Here is a 13,066-nt window from a genome sequence, read left to right as displayed (position 1 = left end):
TTTTTTTTCTGTTTAAATATGCATAGGGTTGCACCCGGAGGAGTATAAATTAAATGTTTGTATAGTAATACAGATTATTGTTTTGCAAGTATTTTGGAATACTTAGTTTTACACTTCAACTAGCCTAAGAAATTTTTCTTATATTTTGAATATCTAGATTGCATTTGACATTTCTCTTTATTTTAAATGACTAAGCTTATTTCTAACATTTATTTTACAACAAATATTGGGATGTACCAAAATACATAATGTAAATTTTAAAGTATCTTGTTTCTTTAATTTTAGTGCTTATAAAGATATGGCATTCAATAGTCCAACATCTAAATAAACTGGTATTGTTTTTTATATAACAGGTCTTATGCTCATGGTTGTACTTCAGTTAATGAAAACAATTATAGCCAGAAACAGAGTTAAAGCTTCTGTATCATACTACATTTAAAAAATCCATGTGAGTTAACAACCTTACTGAATGTATATGGATCACTTCCCAGTATCAGAACGTATAATATGGAGACATGTGTTTGCAACCATGTTCATGCACAAAGTATCTTCTGTAAGTGATTGAACACTGAAGATACTTTGTAATCAATCATCTTTTTTGATCAATTATCAACCATACTTGATAGTTCTTTCCACTTTTACTAATTTAAAGCATAAATTCTTCAAGCATTGCTCTGCTGCTTATTATAAAAATGCTAGGCCTTATTGTCCTTGAAGTTATCATGCAGGACTTCTGACTACTACAGTTAATTGTATCTGTTGGGGTACATTATTTTTATTACATTTATATACCACCCTATAGCTCATGGACTTTGAGCAGTTTACAAATAAATGAATGATAACTAAGTTGTACATCCATTATTGCTCATGGCCAAATTGCTTAGTTCTTCATACTGGTTTTGTTCAAAGAGAAACAAGCTAAATATTCCTTCTTTTCCTCTTCTTGCACACCCTTAAGATTTTTGGTTTATTAAACTGAAATTTCTGAAGGATTGCATTACTACTTTCTGTGTGGGAATCTGAAATCTGAATGCCCCCTAGAAACTAGGATTCCAAACCATGGTTTGACCTTGGCTTGCAATCCTAAGAAGTACTCAAACTACACAATTTATATGTTAGAGAAAACAGGCTTTAAAAATCATGAAGTCTTCTCTGAGTCACAAGCTTGGGATGAAAAAGGGAAGGGAAATACTTGTTATTATCACTTATACCTATTCAATGGTTTGTTGGAGTCAGAACATGCCACACTCATCCAGAGTGGATAGACCAACTTGCTTCTTGTTCATATAAGCACTAATTCATCCTGTTAAGGATAATGGAAAGCATGTGAGTACCCTATGACAATCTGCAAGTGGTTTGTGCTAATGAGCAAAGTTGGTATCTTTCTTCAGTGGATGATGACCCCTATGTGTATATTATTCTCAGTTATAGTCTGCTCTCAGTATGCATATCATACTCAGATCTTCATTCCACACAGTCGTTGTGCATAAATTCTGAATTGCTTTTATTACAATACAAATCATACAAATTTACTATACATTCTCACTATGAATCTTCACAATATGAGGTATTAATAACAAGCTTGTTAATCATAATTACAGCAAAGAGAAAAACACACAAAAAAGAAGGTTATCCTGAAACGTACTAGCTCAAGATGGGATGCATAAAATTCACTTTCTTATAAATCCCTCAGTATTTCTAGCCCTGCCACACTTTGGTTGCTCAGGTCTTTAAATGTAACCATAACATAGCAAATATATTTCTGAAATACATTTTCCTAGTTAATGGCTATACATATTTTAGCTACTGTTAATTAATTTTGAATTAGATTGTGGTATGTATTCTTCAACACAATACAATCACCCCACTGATACAGTGTCCTGTCCTTTCTTCAGTTATCTTCCTAACTCTGTAAAATTAATAACTAGACATTTAAAAAATACACAAAACAGGTTAACAGATTGTGCTGCCTTTTGCTGACACAAAATTCTGCATTATAAATTAAACATATCCTATTAGGGGTTAAATCACCATTGCTTCTGAACTTTCTAAAATTTGGCTTTAAGTTAGTGTTTGTCAGATACTGGCTCAGGAACCAACAGTGCTGCAGCAGGTCCAGTGTCTCCTAACTTTCCTGCTCTGCAAGGTACCAGCAGGTCTGTGCTTTGCAAGGCAAAAAGCATGTGCTGGAACAGAACTTAGTTAAGCATGATGTATTGAGCAAAGTTGGAAGGGAGAAAAGGAAAGAAACAGAATGCCTGGCTGACTATTAGTGACTGAGGTGATAGCAAGGGAATGAAAAAGATGGGACTGAAGACTACTGAAACAGTTTCTGGTAATGGTGGTGATTCATCGGAATGAAAAAGTGTGAATCTGGTGAGTTAAGCATTCAAGTTAATTCTGCTGTGTACCTGCTCCTTCTGTTGCACCAGCCACAAGCTAGCAGTGCTTAAATCAACCCATAAACCAAGCAAAATTGCTTGCTTCAGGATCAGTACATGTTAGTTTTGTATCCTTCTGCAAGCTCTGCTGTTGTTCCCTGTTTCTGGAAACTAGCAGTTGCTTTCATTTCAGGTTGTTTTAGAAGCATTATCTCTCTGTTGGATGCTGACCAGTATCTCCAGAAGAGCCCATGTCTAACCAATATGAGAAAAGCTGAGCTACAAAATGTTCTGCCTCAGAAATCAAATCAATTTTACCAGCCTTGGATGATATGCTATGGGGAGCCATTTACTGCAATGCCTCTTGAGCCAAGCTAGCTGAAAATACAATTTCATAGTGAACATTCACTGCAAAATCATCACAAGTTTGTAAAGCTCAGTGATCTATACCCAGCACTTTAATATTAAGCAATCGCTTGTGTTCGAAAGTAATGGGTACCTCTGTTTTTTCATACTGGCTTGAAAGAACTGGTTTAAGCCTGAAATTGTGTATTTTCTAGATCTGATTCACCTGACTTAAAAATATTTCCTAAATCTCATTCATTAGTAATGTTGCCATACAGCTATTACTTATAGGCATTTTCATGCGATAGGTATATTCAAAACAGAACATATTCTTACATTTGTTATAAAACCCAACTGCTTGACAATGAGACTCTGCTTACCCAATGATAGGTTTTATTAAACACACAACAGTACTCGGCTAGATACAAACTGCTATTTAGAAAACATCTCCATTTTAATGTGAGTAAAGGGAAATGTAAAAATCAGTAATCCTTTAATGTGGTTTCCTTAAGCCTGTATCAATGTCAAGTTATGTATTGTCTCAGCATTAATGTTTATTGAGCGTATCGGTAAGGCAACATATTCCTCAATACGTTAGAAAAACCTGGCCGTAAGGCATCTGTTGTGGTAAAAAGCAGCTTTGATTCTTTTTTCTCTCATTACAGTCTTTAGAATGGGTGCCTAGACATTTTTATTAGCATCAAAAGGGCATCTCTCAGCTTGCTTCACTTGGATGGTTTTGAAATGAACACCCATTTTGCCTCTGATTTCTGTGGAAGGTGTACCTAGGCAGGAAAAAGAAAAGTATTAACTGCAGTAACATACAAAAAACCTTTTAGCAACATGTTATGATACTCATTTATAAAATTATAAGCTATTGTTGGAATTACTGTAGTGGAATGTCTGAGAAAGCAGAATATTTAGGGTCAAGGTGTCAACAATACTATGTTGATGATTTTAACTCCTGTGCCTTTAGCTGTGGTATATTCTATGGATATTAGCTGGTGTTAATATCTATCTTTATGGTGTAAACATATCACAACAAACTGAGCTTCCATGAGTTTCCAAACTGAGTCAAGGAGTGGATAAAGCCTTTTCCTCTTTGCTTGCATTCCTCTTTACTATACAGGTAGTGTTAAGACCAGAAAACCCTCACTCAAGGCTGGTTCTACATGTCACAGGAAGAAATCCTGCTGTTTCCAGCATGCTTGGTTTTTTGCATGGATGTGCCTGAAAGATGATCAGGCTCATGTTGGTAACTCTCCTCCCATCTGCATTTTAATTCCATCTCATTCTTCCAGATGGTCTCCCAGAAGGCAAAGCAGTGAAGAATGAGGCTGCTCTTTTGAAAGCCACAATCATGAGCTGTGTCGAGATCACTGGGGCTGTCAAGCACTTTCCGGTGCACAAATAGGGCTCAGTTCCTGGGGCACAGCAGAAAGGACAGAGCTAGTTAGGCACCCTCCCCTCATGCTCCAGAGGGACTGCTCAAGTCACACTCAGGCAAAGTGGGGTCAGCTGGGCAGTGCTGCAGAAAGGATCTGTGCCACCCTCCACAAGGAACCGAGTGAAACCCCTCCTACATGTGGGTAGCAGGGGTGAAAAGCAACTGGATGGCATGGCAGCAGCTTCCTCTGTGCTGCCTGTCTCACTCACCAAAGGTAAGCACCTTGCCTGCATCCTTTTTCTTTGTGTGATGAAGCAAAAGGAGGTGGACGCTTGCTCACTCACTTTTTCTTGGTGGGTAGTGTAAGATACTGTTTGTATCTCCAAAAGGCATGTATATTGTGATCTGCACACTTACTTAAATTTAAGCAGTGATTTAAGATGGTTTAAAATCAATTAAACTTGTTTTATAGTCCTAGATTTGTTTTTATTCAAAGGAGGAAACCTTTAAATAAAAACACAGAACATATTTCTAAACCATTTTGTCCCCAAGGATAGATTTGTAACATGAAAAAGGTTTAGATGAAACATATGGCCTTTTCCACAAGGAAGTCATAGTAAAAGATGGAGTGCTATATATCTGGACAAAGGCCAATATTTTAAAAATATTTAATAGGAATAAAATGTTCAGTCGAATGTTTCTCAAAAGTCAATGCAAGTTATTCCCAGACAAGTGTTCATTAAGATTGTCTCCATGCAGTCTACTACTATGAATGCTAACTTTGGAATAAGTCTCACTATGTTCAGTGGGATATACATACAAGGAATGTGAACAGGACTGTAGCCTTAACCTTTCAAATCTGAAAAAGAATGCTTACTGCTTGGCGCAGGAATAGATTTCTCCTTCTGAAGATTAGTTGCACTCAAGGAAGGAGCCAAAACAGAAGGACGACGAACAGCTCGTTCACCCAGTGTTGGTTTAATATCAAAACGTGCTTGAAAGGGGGAAAAAAAGGGGTAAGTGACAAGCATACCATGTCATTTTTAAAGTATATACTCTTTTTGCAAGATTTATTAATACTTGTGAAAGAAAAAATGCTTTATTAAGGACAAAACTACACCTAGAGCATAAAGTGATGGGTGATACTCACTGGAATGATCTAGAGTCTGATGGATGTGCATGCAGCATATTTCAATGAACAAACCAGTTTCTATTCTTCACGATGTAGCAAGATAGATAGATACATGATGGCACTACTTTTTGCTTATAGGATTTGCCCATACCTTTGTACTGTACAGTATTCAAACAGTTCAGAAAAAAAATTATTTAAATCTATATGTCACATTAATACAATTAAAAAGATGAAAAATATCACGGTAAAGAGAAAATGAAAAACCAATCCAACAATGCAGATAAATATTCAGCTAGCCAAAACTAAAAACGTGTTTTTTATTTTTAAGTCATTCAAAGGCAGCAAAAACATAACACAGCAGGAGTTAGATGGATGTCCTAGGACACCAAGTTTAACAATCTGCATGCCACCACAGAGGAGGCCCTCTCCTCAGTTTCCACCTGATGTACCCTGAATAAATATGCCATTCCAAATGACCTCAGAGATCAAGCTGATTTATGCAGGTAAATTAACTAAATTAAAATTAATTCTTTTTTATACAAGCTCTTACTAGACATCTGGCCAGGGGTTATGGGGGTCAAGAATTTTCCAGGTTTTGACAGTTGGAAAATCCTACATAAAACATAGCAGACATGAGGTGTTGATTATAAACCCACCAATTCAGTACCCCTCCAAACCTATGCCAAAGACTTGTTCCTATATTATGTTACAAGCCTCAGGTTTGTGCCACCATCCCAAGCATGGAAATGACATGGGATGGCCATGACATGGCCCTGGTGAATGCTACACATCCCACATAGACCTCTCTGAGAAAGTCAGAGTTTTTCTGCCACATTAATCACCACCAGTAGCACAACAACCACAAGCAACTTTCAGTCAAGAAAAGCTGTAATGAGTTGTTAAATGACTTGTGGAAGAGTTTGTGGAATGGTTTGCACAAGAATAATCACAGCGTAAGATTTTACATTTGTCAAACAATACGAACAAGTCTGCATACAGTAAAAGCTTTCTGCCAGCAGAATGAAACAACCCTATCATGTATTACAAAGAGTATCTGTGGAGTGTGTACACACAGGTGCTTATGAAACCACTTCTTCATGCAAATTGCAAGCTGAAGTAAATCACATTAGCTTCTTTCCATGGCCCTGCAGCAAGGTTGTAAATACAAGGAAGAGAGCCCCAAGTCTAGAAACTCTCCCTCCACCACCAGCTTCACCTCTTAGTTCTGCCACTATGGCATAGATGGGTGAAGAAGTATACAAGTGAGAAAATGCAGCAACTGCGCCTATCTCCTTTTTGTTGCTCACTCTGAGTATCATAGTGGGGAGGACTGGTCCTATACTACCTGCCTAGAAAAAGTGCCAGCAGTTACCACCACCTGCTTCATCAAGTGCTCATGCACGGAACAACCATTTCCTCCACCCAAGTCTTTCTCTTAGCTGCAAGGACCAGCTGCTGTTGCCTAAGTGCTCACTTGTTTTTTCCCCATGAAAAAGTTACCTTCGCTCATGCATCCACTCTCCTTGGATGGTGCAGCAAGAAAGATTAGAAATAGGCCCAGGTGGCTTTTCTTTCTGTGTCCAGATTTCTGAACCATTCATCACAAATATTCTATCTAAATAAAATTCTTCAATAGGTTTCCCTTTAATCCACAGAGGCCTTTCAGACTTCAGTTCAGTACATGACTGGGCGTGTGCTCCCCAATTATCATTCAGAGCTGAAAGAGCAATCCTCTACACATTTATTTGGGAGTAAGCTCAGCTGAGATGCACATCTGAGCAAGTATGCACAAGATTAAGCTATAAACTTAATATATGGAGCCAAGTTCATCCCAAGAGCATCTCAGTGAGAGCCACTCATGCTTGCAATGTGTCTTCAAAATATACTTTTTACAGTGAAATCAATGGGAAGCTAAGGGAATTTGATGAAGCGATGCCTGGTTGGGTTCTTGGGCATTTAACAACTAATTGACAGGGAGTTTTAACAGGCAAACACGTTAACTGGCAAAACTGTCCCCTTATTGCACTTCTTTGCTGAAAAAGTTTTTTTTTCTGTTTGAGTTCTGTTAATCAGAGAAACAGCAAATATATGTTCAAAAAATTAAGTTTGTTCAGAAATATTGCAATACATAATTTCAAACATTCAGAATGGGATTGTGTGGATGCTGATGAGAGAGAACACCTCCAGTGAACTCAGTAAGACTTATTTTCAAGTGATGGTACATAGACTTGGCCCACATAAGTACCATAAATATATTGACAACTATGAAGGTAGATCTGCATTTCAGTGGCCCATTTCTGCATTTCCCTGTGAGGTTTCTCCAGTGAAAGCAGACAATGATTATCACTGATGCAAAAGTTGATATTGTACCCAAAGAATCCTGCTCCATTTGTGTCACTTTGTCTTTGTGACTGTGCTATCTTACTAGGTAGCAAGCTACATCAAACAAAGTGAAGCTTCCTACTAAGCAAATATGCATAGGATTGTGTTGTGAAAAGCCACTGCAACTTACCTTGTTGGCTAAGCATTTTAGATAAAGGAATCATAGCAAATATTATTTCAAACGCTATTTTGTGTCATATGGATTTATAGTCGTTATTGTTGTTGTTAGTCGCGAAGTCATGTCCAACTCATCATGACCCCATGGACAACATTCCTCCAGGGCTTCCTGTCCTCCATCATCCCCCGGAGTCCACCTAAGCTCACACCAACTGCTTCAGTAACTCCATCTAGCCACCTCATCCTCTGCCGTCCCCCTCTTCTTTTGCCATCTATTGTTCCTACCATTAGGCTCTTCTCCAGGGAGTCCTTCCTTGTCATTAGGTGGCCAAAGTATTTGAGTTTCATCTTCAGGATCTGGCCTTCTAAAGAGCAGTCAGGGCTGATCTCCTTTAGGACTGACCGGTTTGATCGCCTTGCGGTCCAAGGGACTCACAGGAGTCTCCTCCAGCACCACAATTCAAAGGCCTCAATCCTTTGGTGCTCAGCCTTCCTTATGGTCCAGCTTTCACAGCCATACATTGCAAATAGTCTTTATTATTCCATGACATTACCCAAAATAATGTTATGTCACTGAATAGTCACATGCTAGCACAAAACTTGGGCAAAGGCTTGGAGAACAGAAGCAACAAAATGGCTTTTTTGGGGTTTGCCAAGACTCTATATCTCTAGGTATGCAATTTTTATGCCTGGGGTGACCGCACAAAACTCACGATTTGTAGCACAAAACTTTAGCTTACGTGTAGAGTGGAAGAGACAATGTAGGTGGTTGTGGGTATTAACTACACACACACACATGTATCTGTACACATTCGTGGGGGACAGCACAACAATTAGCATTTGTTGCATAAAACAGTGTATGTTTGGAGGGAATGCCAAATTTAGAGGCTTAGTTATAGCACACTGCAATTCTGTTTTCCAAACAATGTTTTGAAAGAGCCACTCACCTGGATCTTGTTCTCTGTCTAGCAGCCTTCGGTGCATGTGCATGTTGATGATCGCATTAACCTTCTGCCTGTTTTTGTCAATATTAGGCTCCACCATTAGCTCTGTTAGCTTAATGTTGGTTTTAATAGCCCTTGAAGCAGTTGATCTAGCAACCATTGGTAACTTTTCCTGGTAAATACGATCTGTAAAGTCAATCTCTTCATCCCGACTGTGTTTTATCCTAGAAGGAGGGATAATTGTACGTACTGCATTTGTTTTGCCTGACTTTTCAAAAACCAAAAACTGTTAGACATTACTGTATTTCTTACATGGAATAACCAAATGGAATTCTGTAAGAAAGTGCTAAGTTGCTCAGACCTAAGGAGCTACTTTCACTGCAGCATTCCAAACAGTTGAATGTGCTACTGAAATTAAATAACAGCTGACACACAGAGAACCATGGAATTCTGCCCCACTTGCTTCTAGCAAATAAAGGCAAAAATGTAGTGCCAGAACAGTGGTATGGGACTATGCTTGATGCTGTTGATCCTTTTGAAGAAAGGATATCTTTGAAAAAGATATTCCAGCACCATTCACCCTTCCTTTCTGACTCTCAACAGCAAGCCTATCCAAACCCTTGTGCGCTCACAAAATTAAAAAGGAAACATTGGTGCAGGATGGAAACCTGAAAAGGAAACCTTGCTATGCTCCCATGGTTAATAAGCCACCCCAGAACCCTACACAGCCCATACGTTTTTGGTTGGTTGGTAACAAGCCACCTTCACCAGGTTTTTACAACATAGCAAGCCATGCCAGTGAAGGTGATTATGCAAATTCCCTTGCATGGAACTGGCGTGTGCACTGGGGGAAACAAGCCAATGTATTTTCCTTCCCTCTCCATAATCATGTGAATCCAGTCAGTGTAGAACACTCTGGCCCACTATTTATTATTTATGTATTTATTTTTCAATTTATATCCTGCCTTTTTCCTACAAAGGGCTCAAGACAGCTTTACATCATTGTCCTCCTCCATCTTATCCCCACAACAACAACCCTGTGAGGTAGGTTGGACTGAGAGTCTGTGACTGGTCCAGAGTCACCCAGTTGGCTCCATGGCTGAGCGGGGACTAGAACCCGGATCGTCTGAGTCCCAGTCCCATGCTCTTAGCCACTACACCACACTGGCTCTCAATTATTAGAGAGCATACTAATAATAGCATTTCTCTCTCAAACCACTTTCCATTACAATTTCATTCTTAGTGAGGCATTTCAGAGAGGGCTTCTAGCCTGGCAGACCAAACACAGGAACCATCCTGTTTCTGTCATGGACCAAAGGGTTGAGGAATGTTGGTATGTATAAGTACTTAAAGGCAAAGAGGCCCACCTGTCCAGGTCAGATGATACTACTGAGATTATTAAGCTTCAAAAAAGAGTGTCCCAATTTGTTTGCTTTCTTCTCCCTGTTTCATCTCATGATATTGAATAAGACTGTGAGCCTGCAGGTAGGAACTGTGCAAACTTGGAAAAATATAGGTCCTTTATTAAGTAAAATAAATAAATAAATAAGGTCTACAAGCCATGGAGTAGGGACAATACTTGGCTGCACAGTATTTTTATGATTTATTTTTACTGTATATTGAATGTTATATATTATCATTTTAACTGTAAGGAAGGTTAGTTGTATTTTATATAGTAAAACTAAAAAAAGAAAAGAATACTTGGCTATATAAAATTTCTCCTTAAAATTATTTAAACTATTAAAATATTGGGCAAATAAAAAGATTTTGCCTGGTACTGAAAGGGGTAGAGAGAAGGCGCCAGGTAAACCTCTCTGGGGATCTGATTCCAAAGTTGGGGTGCTGCCACCAAGAAGGCCCTTCTTCTCATAGCCACCCTTTCCATTTCCTTCAGTGGAGGCTCTCTGAGAAGGGCTTTGGATGACCATCTAAGCATCCAGGTAGGTACATATGGGAAGAGGCAGTCCTTTAGATAACCTGGTCCTAAACTGTTTAGGGCCTTAAATATTAACGGTAAGGCTTTGATTTCTACAGAACTGCAAATATACCATTATTCAAAAACCCTCACAGAGCAAAAATTACCAGCAATAGTTATGCATTAAAAGGCAACATTAACATATAAAGACTTACCGCCTGTTTGTCAGCATTGTATAAATGTCTTGTACAAATACTTCTGCAGCTCCAGGTTTACAATGAATTGTCCCATCAATTAGCTCGCGTATGGGCTTCAGGTTTCTTTTTGCAAAGAACTTTAATGAAGGGGAAAGAAAGCCTCCTTCAGAAGTATAAATTCCACTTCTTGCCTTTAGATAATTAAAGATGTACATTTCTCCCACAAAGCAAGGACATGAATATCATATACCTGGCAATATATGACCCGCCAAGGAAGCTTTATGGCAGGATAAAAACCAAATAAATAAATAAATGAGCTGCAAACTGTGTAGCCCACAAAATCTGAACAACAAAGTTATAGGCACAATCCTATTGATCTGCGAAGTTTCACTGGGCCCATACCGAAAAGGCACCTACCTCAAAGATTGGTTTTGAGGTACTTGTCTTTATTCACTATTAGTATTGAAAAATAATTCAACTAGTTATTTGGTAGAAATCCTATTTCTGCACATGCACCCCCACACAAATAACATGCATTATCTATCAGTCACGAGTAATTCAAAGAGACAGTAAAGAAGCTTCCATTTTCTTGTCTCTTGTCAACAATACAAAATTTATCTGAAATTCATAATTGGATTATCCCACCTTTCCAAGCTGTGACCAGTTGCTGAGTTTGACAGCTAGAGAGGTCCCATTTTCAAAGCAATGCATTTGAATGTCTTCTGGGTAATACCATGAGAATATTTCAGCAATTAGAAAGCCATTTGAAAAATCCCTATGGCAAAGGAAGGAGGAGAGAGAGAGAGAGAGAGAGATACAAATTTACTAGTCATCTCCCTTAGTAAGAGAGTTACTCCATGTTTGTGAAGCTCCTGTCTGATCACCATACTAGAATGATTTTGTTCGTTCAGTATCTGTTACAATACTTTCTTAAGTAAAAAATCCTCCTAATCCTCTAATTATTATTATTAATATGTAAACACAATATTACATATAATTACATATTTACATATTTACACATTGCATATTTACATATTATGTAAACACAATGTTATGCAGACACAATAGCAGCCTGCAGGCACTATGTTAATGATGTTTGCTGCTGATCTGCTATGCAGTTCAAAATCACTTGAAAAAACTCCGTTCTGGTGCGTTCCATGACAAAAAAAGCCCTGCTTAGGGGAATATATGACTTTCAAGTCTCAAGCAACCCAAGAGGGGGTGGGGGGAATGAGCTTACTAGAGGGGGGCTGGGCTGGCCATGGACTCTTGTTGAAATAGGCTTGCCTACTGCTGATTCTCAGGGAAGAGGAAGGATCCCCTTTTTCTTTTTTTTCTTTTTATCGTTCTTTTTCTCCTCCTTCGACCTACTTTATAATCTTACCCTGCTTTAATTAGTGCTTTGAGTCATTCCTGGCCATGTCGACGCTTATATATCCTGGGGAACCCACGGGGGCTGCTATTGGCGTGGTCATGGGCAATGGTCGTTACAACAATAGGGGCTTAACGTGTCCACGTAGAAGAAGGATGGACAGATGGCTGACACCTGTCCCTCCTTCTGATCCTGCCCCCAACCAGAGGGCGCCAGGTAGCCTTGTCAACCACCCCTCGGGTCTGACGGTGCTGCTGCTCAATGCCAGGTCGATCAATAATAAATCTTCCCTCATCCATGACTTGATTGTGGATGAGGAGGCCGACCTGGCTTGCATAACGGAGACCTGGGCGGGAGAGGGAGGGGATGTTGCCCTCTCCCAGTTGTGCCCGCCCGGGTATCTGGTTCAACACTGTTCACGCCCAGAAGGGAGGGGAGGGGGAGTCGCGTTGGTTTACAGAGCCTCCATCTCTCTCACGGGTCTTCCGGTCCCTTTGAGACCAGGGCTGGAGTGCCTCTACTTGGTGTTGGGTGAACGAGACAGATTGGGGATTCTATTGGTGTACCGTGCACCTTTCTGCCCAGCAGTCTCCCTATCTGAGCTGACAGAGACCGTCTCGGATCTGGTGTTGAGGACCCCCAGGATGTTGGTCCTGGGGGACTTCAATCTCCATGCCGAGTCTGGACTGACCGGGGCGGCTCAGGACTTCATGGCCTCTATGATGGCCATGGGCCTGTCTCAACACGTCACTGGCCCTACCCATGAACGTGGACACACTCTGGACCTGGTATTCACGACGGGGCAGGTAGAGGATGACCTGAGGGTGAAGAACTTATGTTTGACTCCCCTGTCATGGTCAGATCACCTCCTGGTGAGGTTTGTGCTCGAGAGCG

General features: G+C 39.7%; 1 protein-coding gene across 3 annotated transcripts; it reads right to left on the bottom strand.

The window, feature by feature from the left end:
* Positions 1-1,487: 1,487 nt before the first annotated feature.
* Positions 1,488-11,597, bottom strand: LOC123021708 (spermatogenesis-associated protein 4-like). 3 transcript variants are annotated; one of them, XM_044426731.1, is made up of 5 exons: positions 11,446-11,597; positions 10,819-10,937; positions 8,692-8,912; positions 4,991-5,107; positions 1,488-3,511 (listed from the first exon to the last, which is right to left on the bottom strand). In XM_044426731.1, the coding sequence occupies exons 1-5, from the start codon at positions 11,509-11,511 to the stop codon at positions 3,408-3,410; spliced, it is 627 nt and encodes a 208-aa protein (XP_044282666.1). In that variant the 5' UTR covers positions 11,512-11,597; the 3' UTR covers positions 1,488-3,407. The 3 variants fall into 3 exon arrangements, with proteins under 3 accessions (XP_044282666.1, XP_044282665.1, XP_044282663.1); XM_044426730.1 differs by lacking the exon at positions 1,488-3,511 and adding an exon at positions 3,522-4,150; XM_044426728.1 differs by lacking the exons at positions 1,488-3,511; positions 4,991-5,107 and having other exon boundaries at positions 8,156-8,912.
* Between the last annotated feature and the right edge of the window lie 1,469 nt (positions 11,598-13,066).

The sequence above is a fragment of the Varanus komodoensis genome, unplaced genomic scaffold (assembly GCF_004798865.1).
Source record: "Varanus komodoensis strain SLA01 unplaced genomic scaffold, ASM479886v1 scaffold175, whole genome shotgun sequence".
NCBI lineage: Eukaryota > Metazoa > Chordata > Lepidosauria > Squamata > Varanidae > Varanus > Varanus komodoensis.
This window is presented reverse-complemented; position numbering and strand designations above follow the sequence as displayed.

Bases quoted from the DNA above. Each gene is read 5' to 3' on its own strand.
- LOC123021708 (XM_044426728.1), bottom strand. From the start codon at position 11,511: ATGCATTGCTTTGAAAATGGGACCTCTCTAGCTGTCAAACTCAGCAAC. The intron at 10,938-11,445 runs GTGGGATAATCC...CCTTCATTAAAG, and splicing joins ACTGGTCACAGCTTGGAAAG to TTCTTTGCAAAAAGAAACCT. The intron at 8,913-10,818 runs GTAAGTCTTTAT...CCCTCCTTCTAG, and splicing joins ACAATGCTGACAAACAGGCG to GATAAAACACAGTCGGGATG.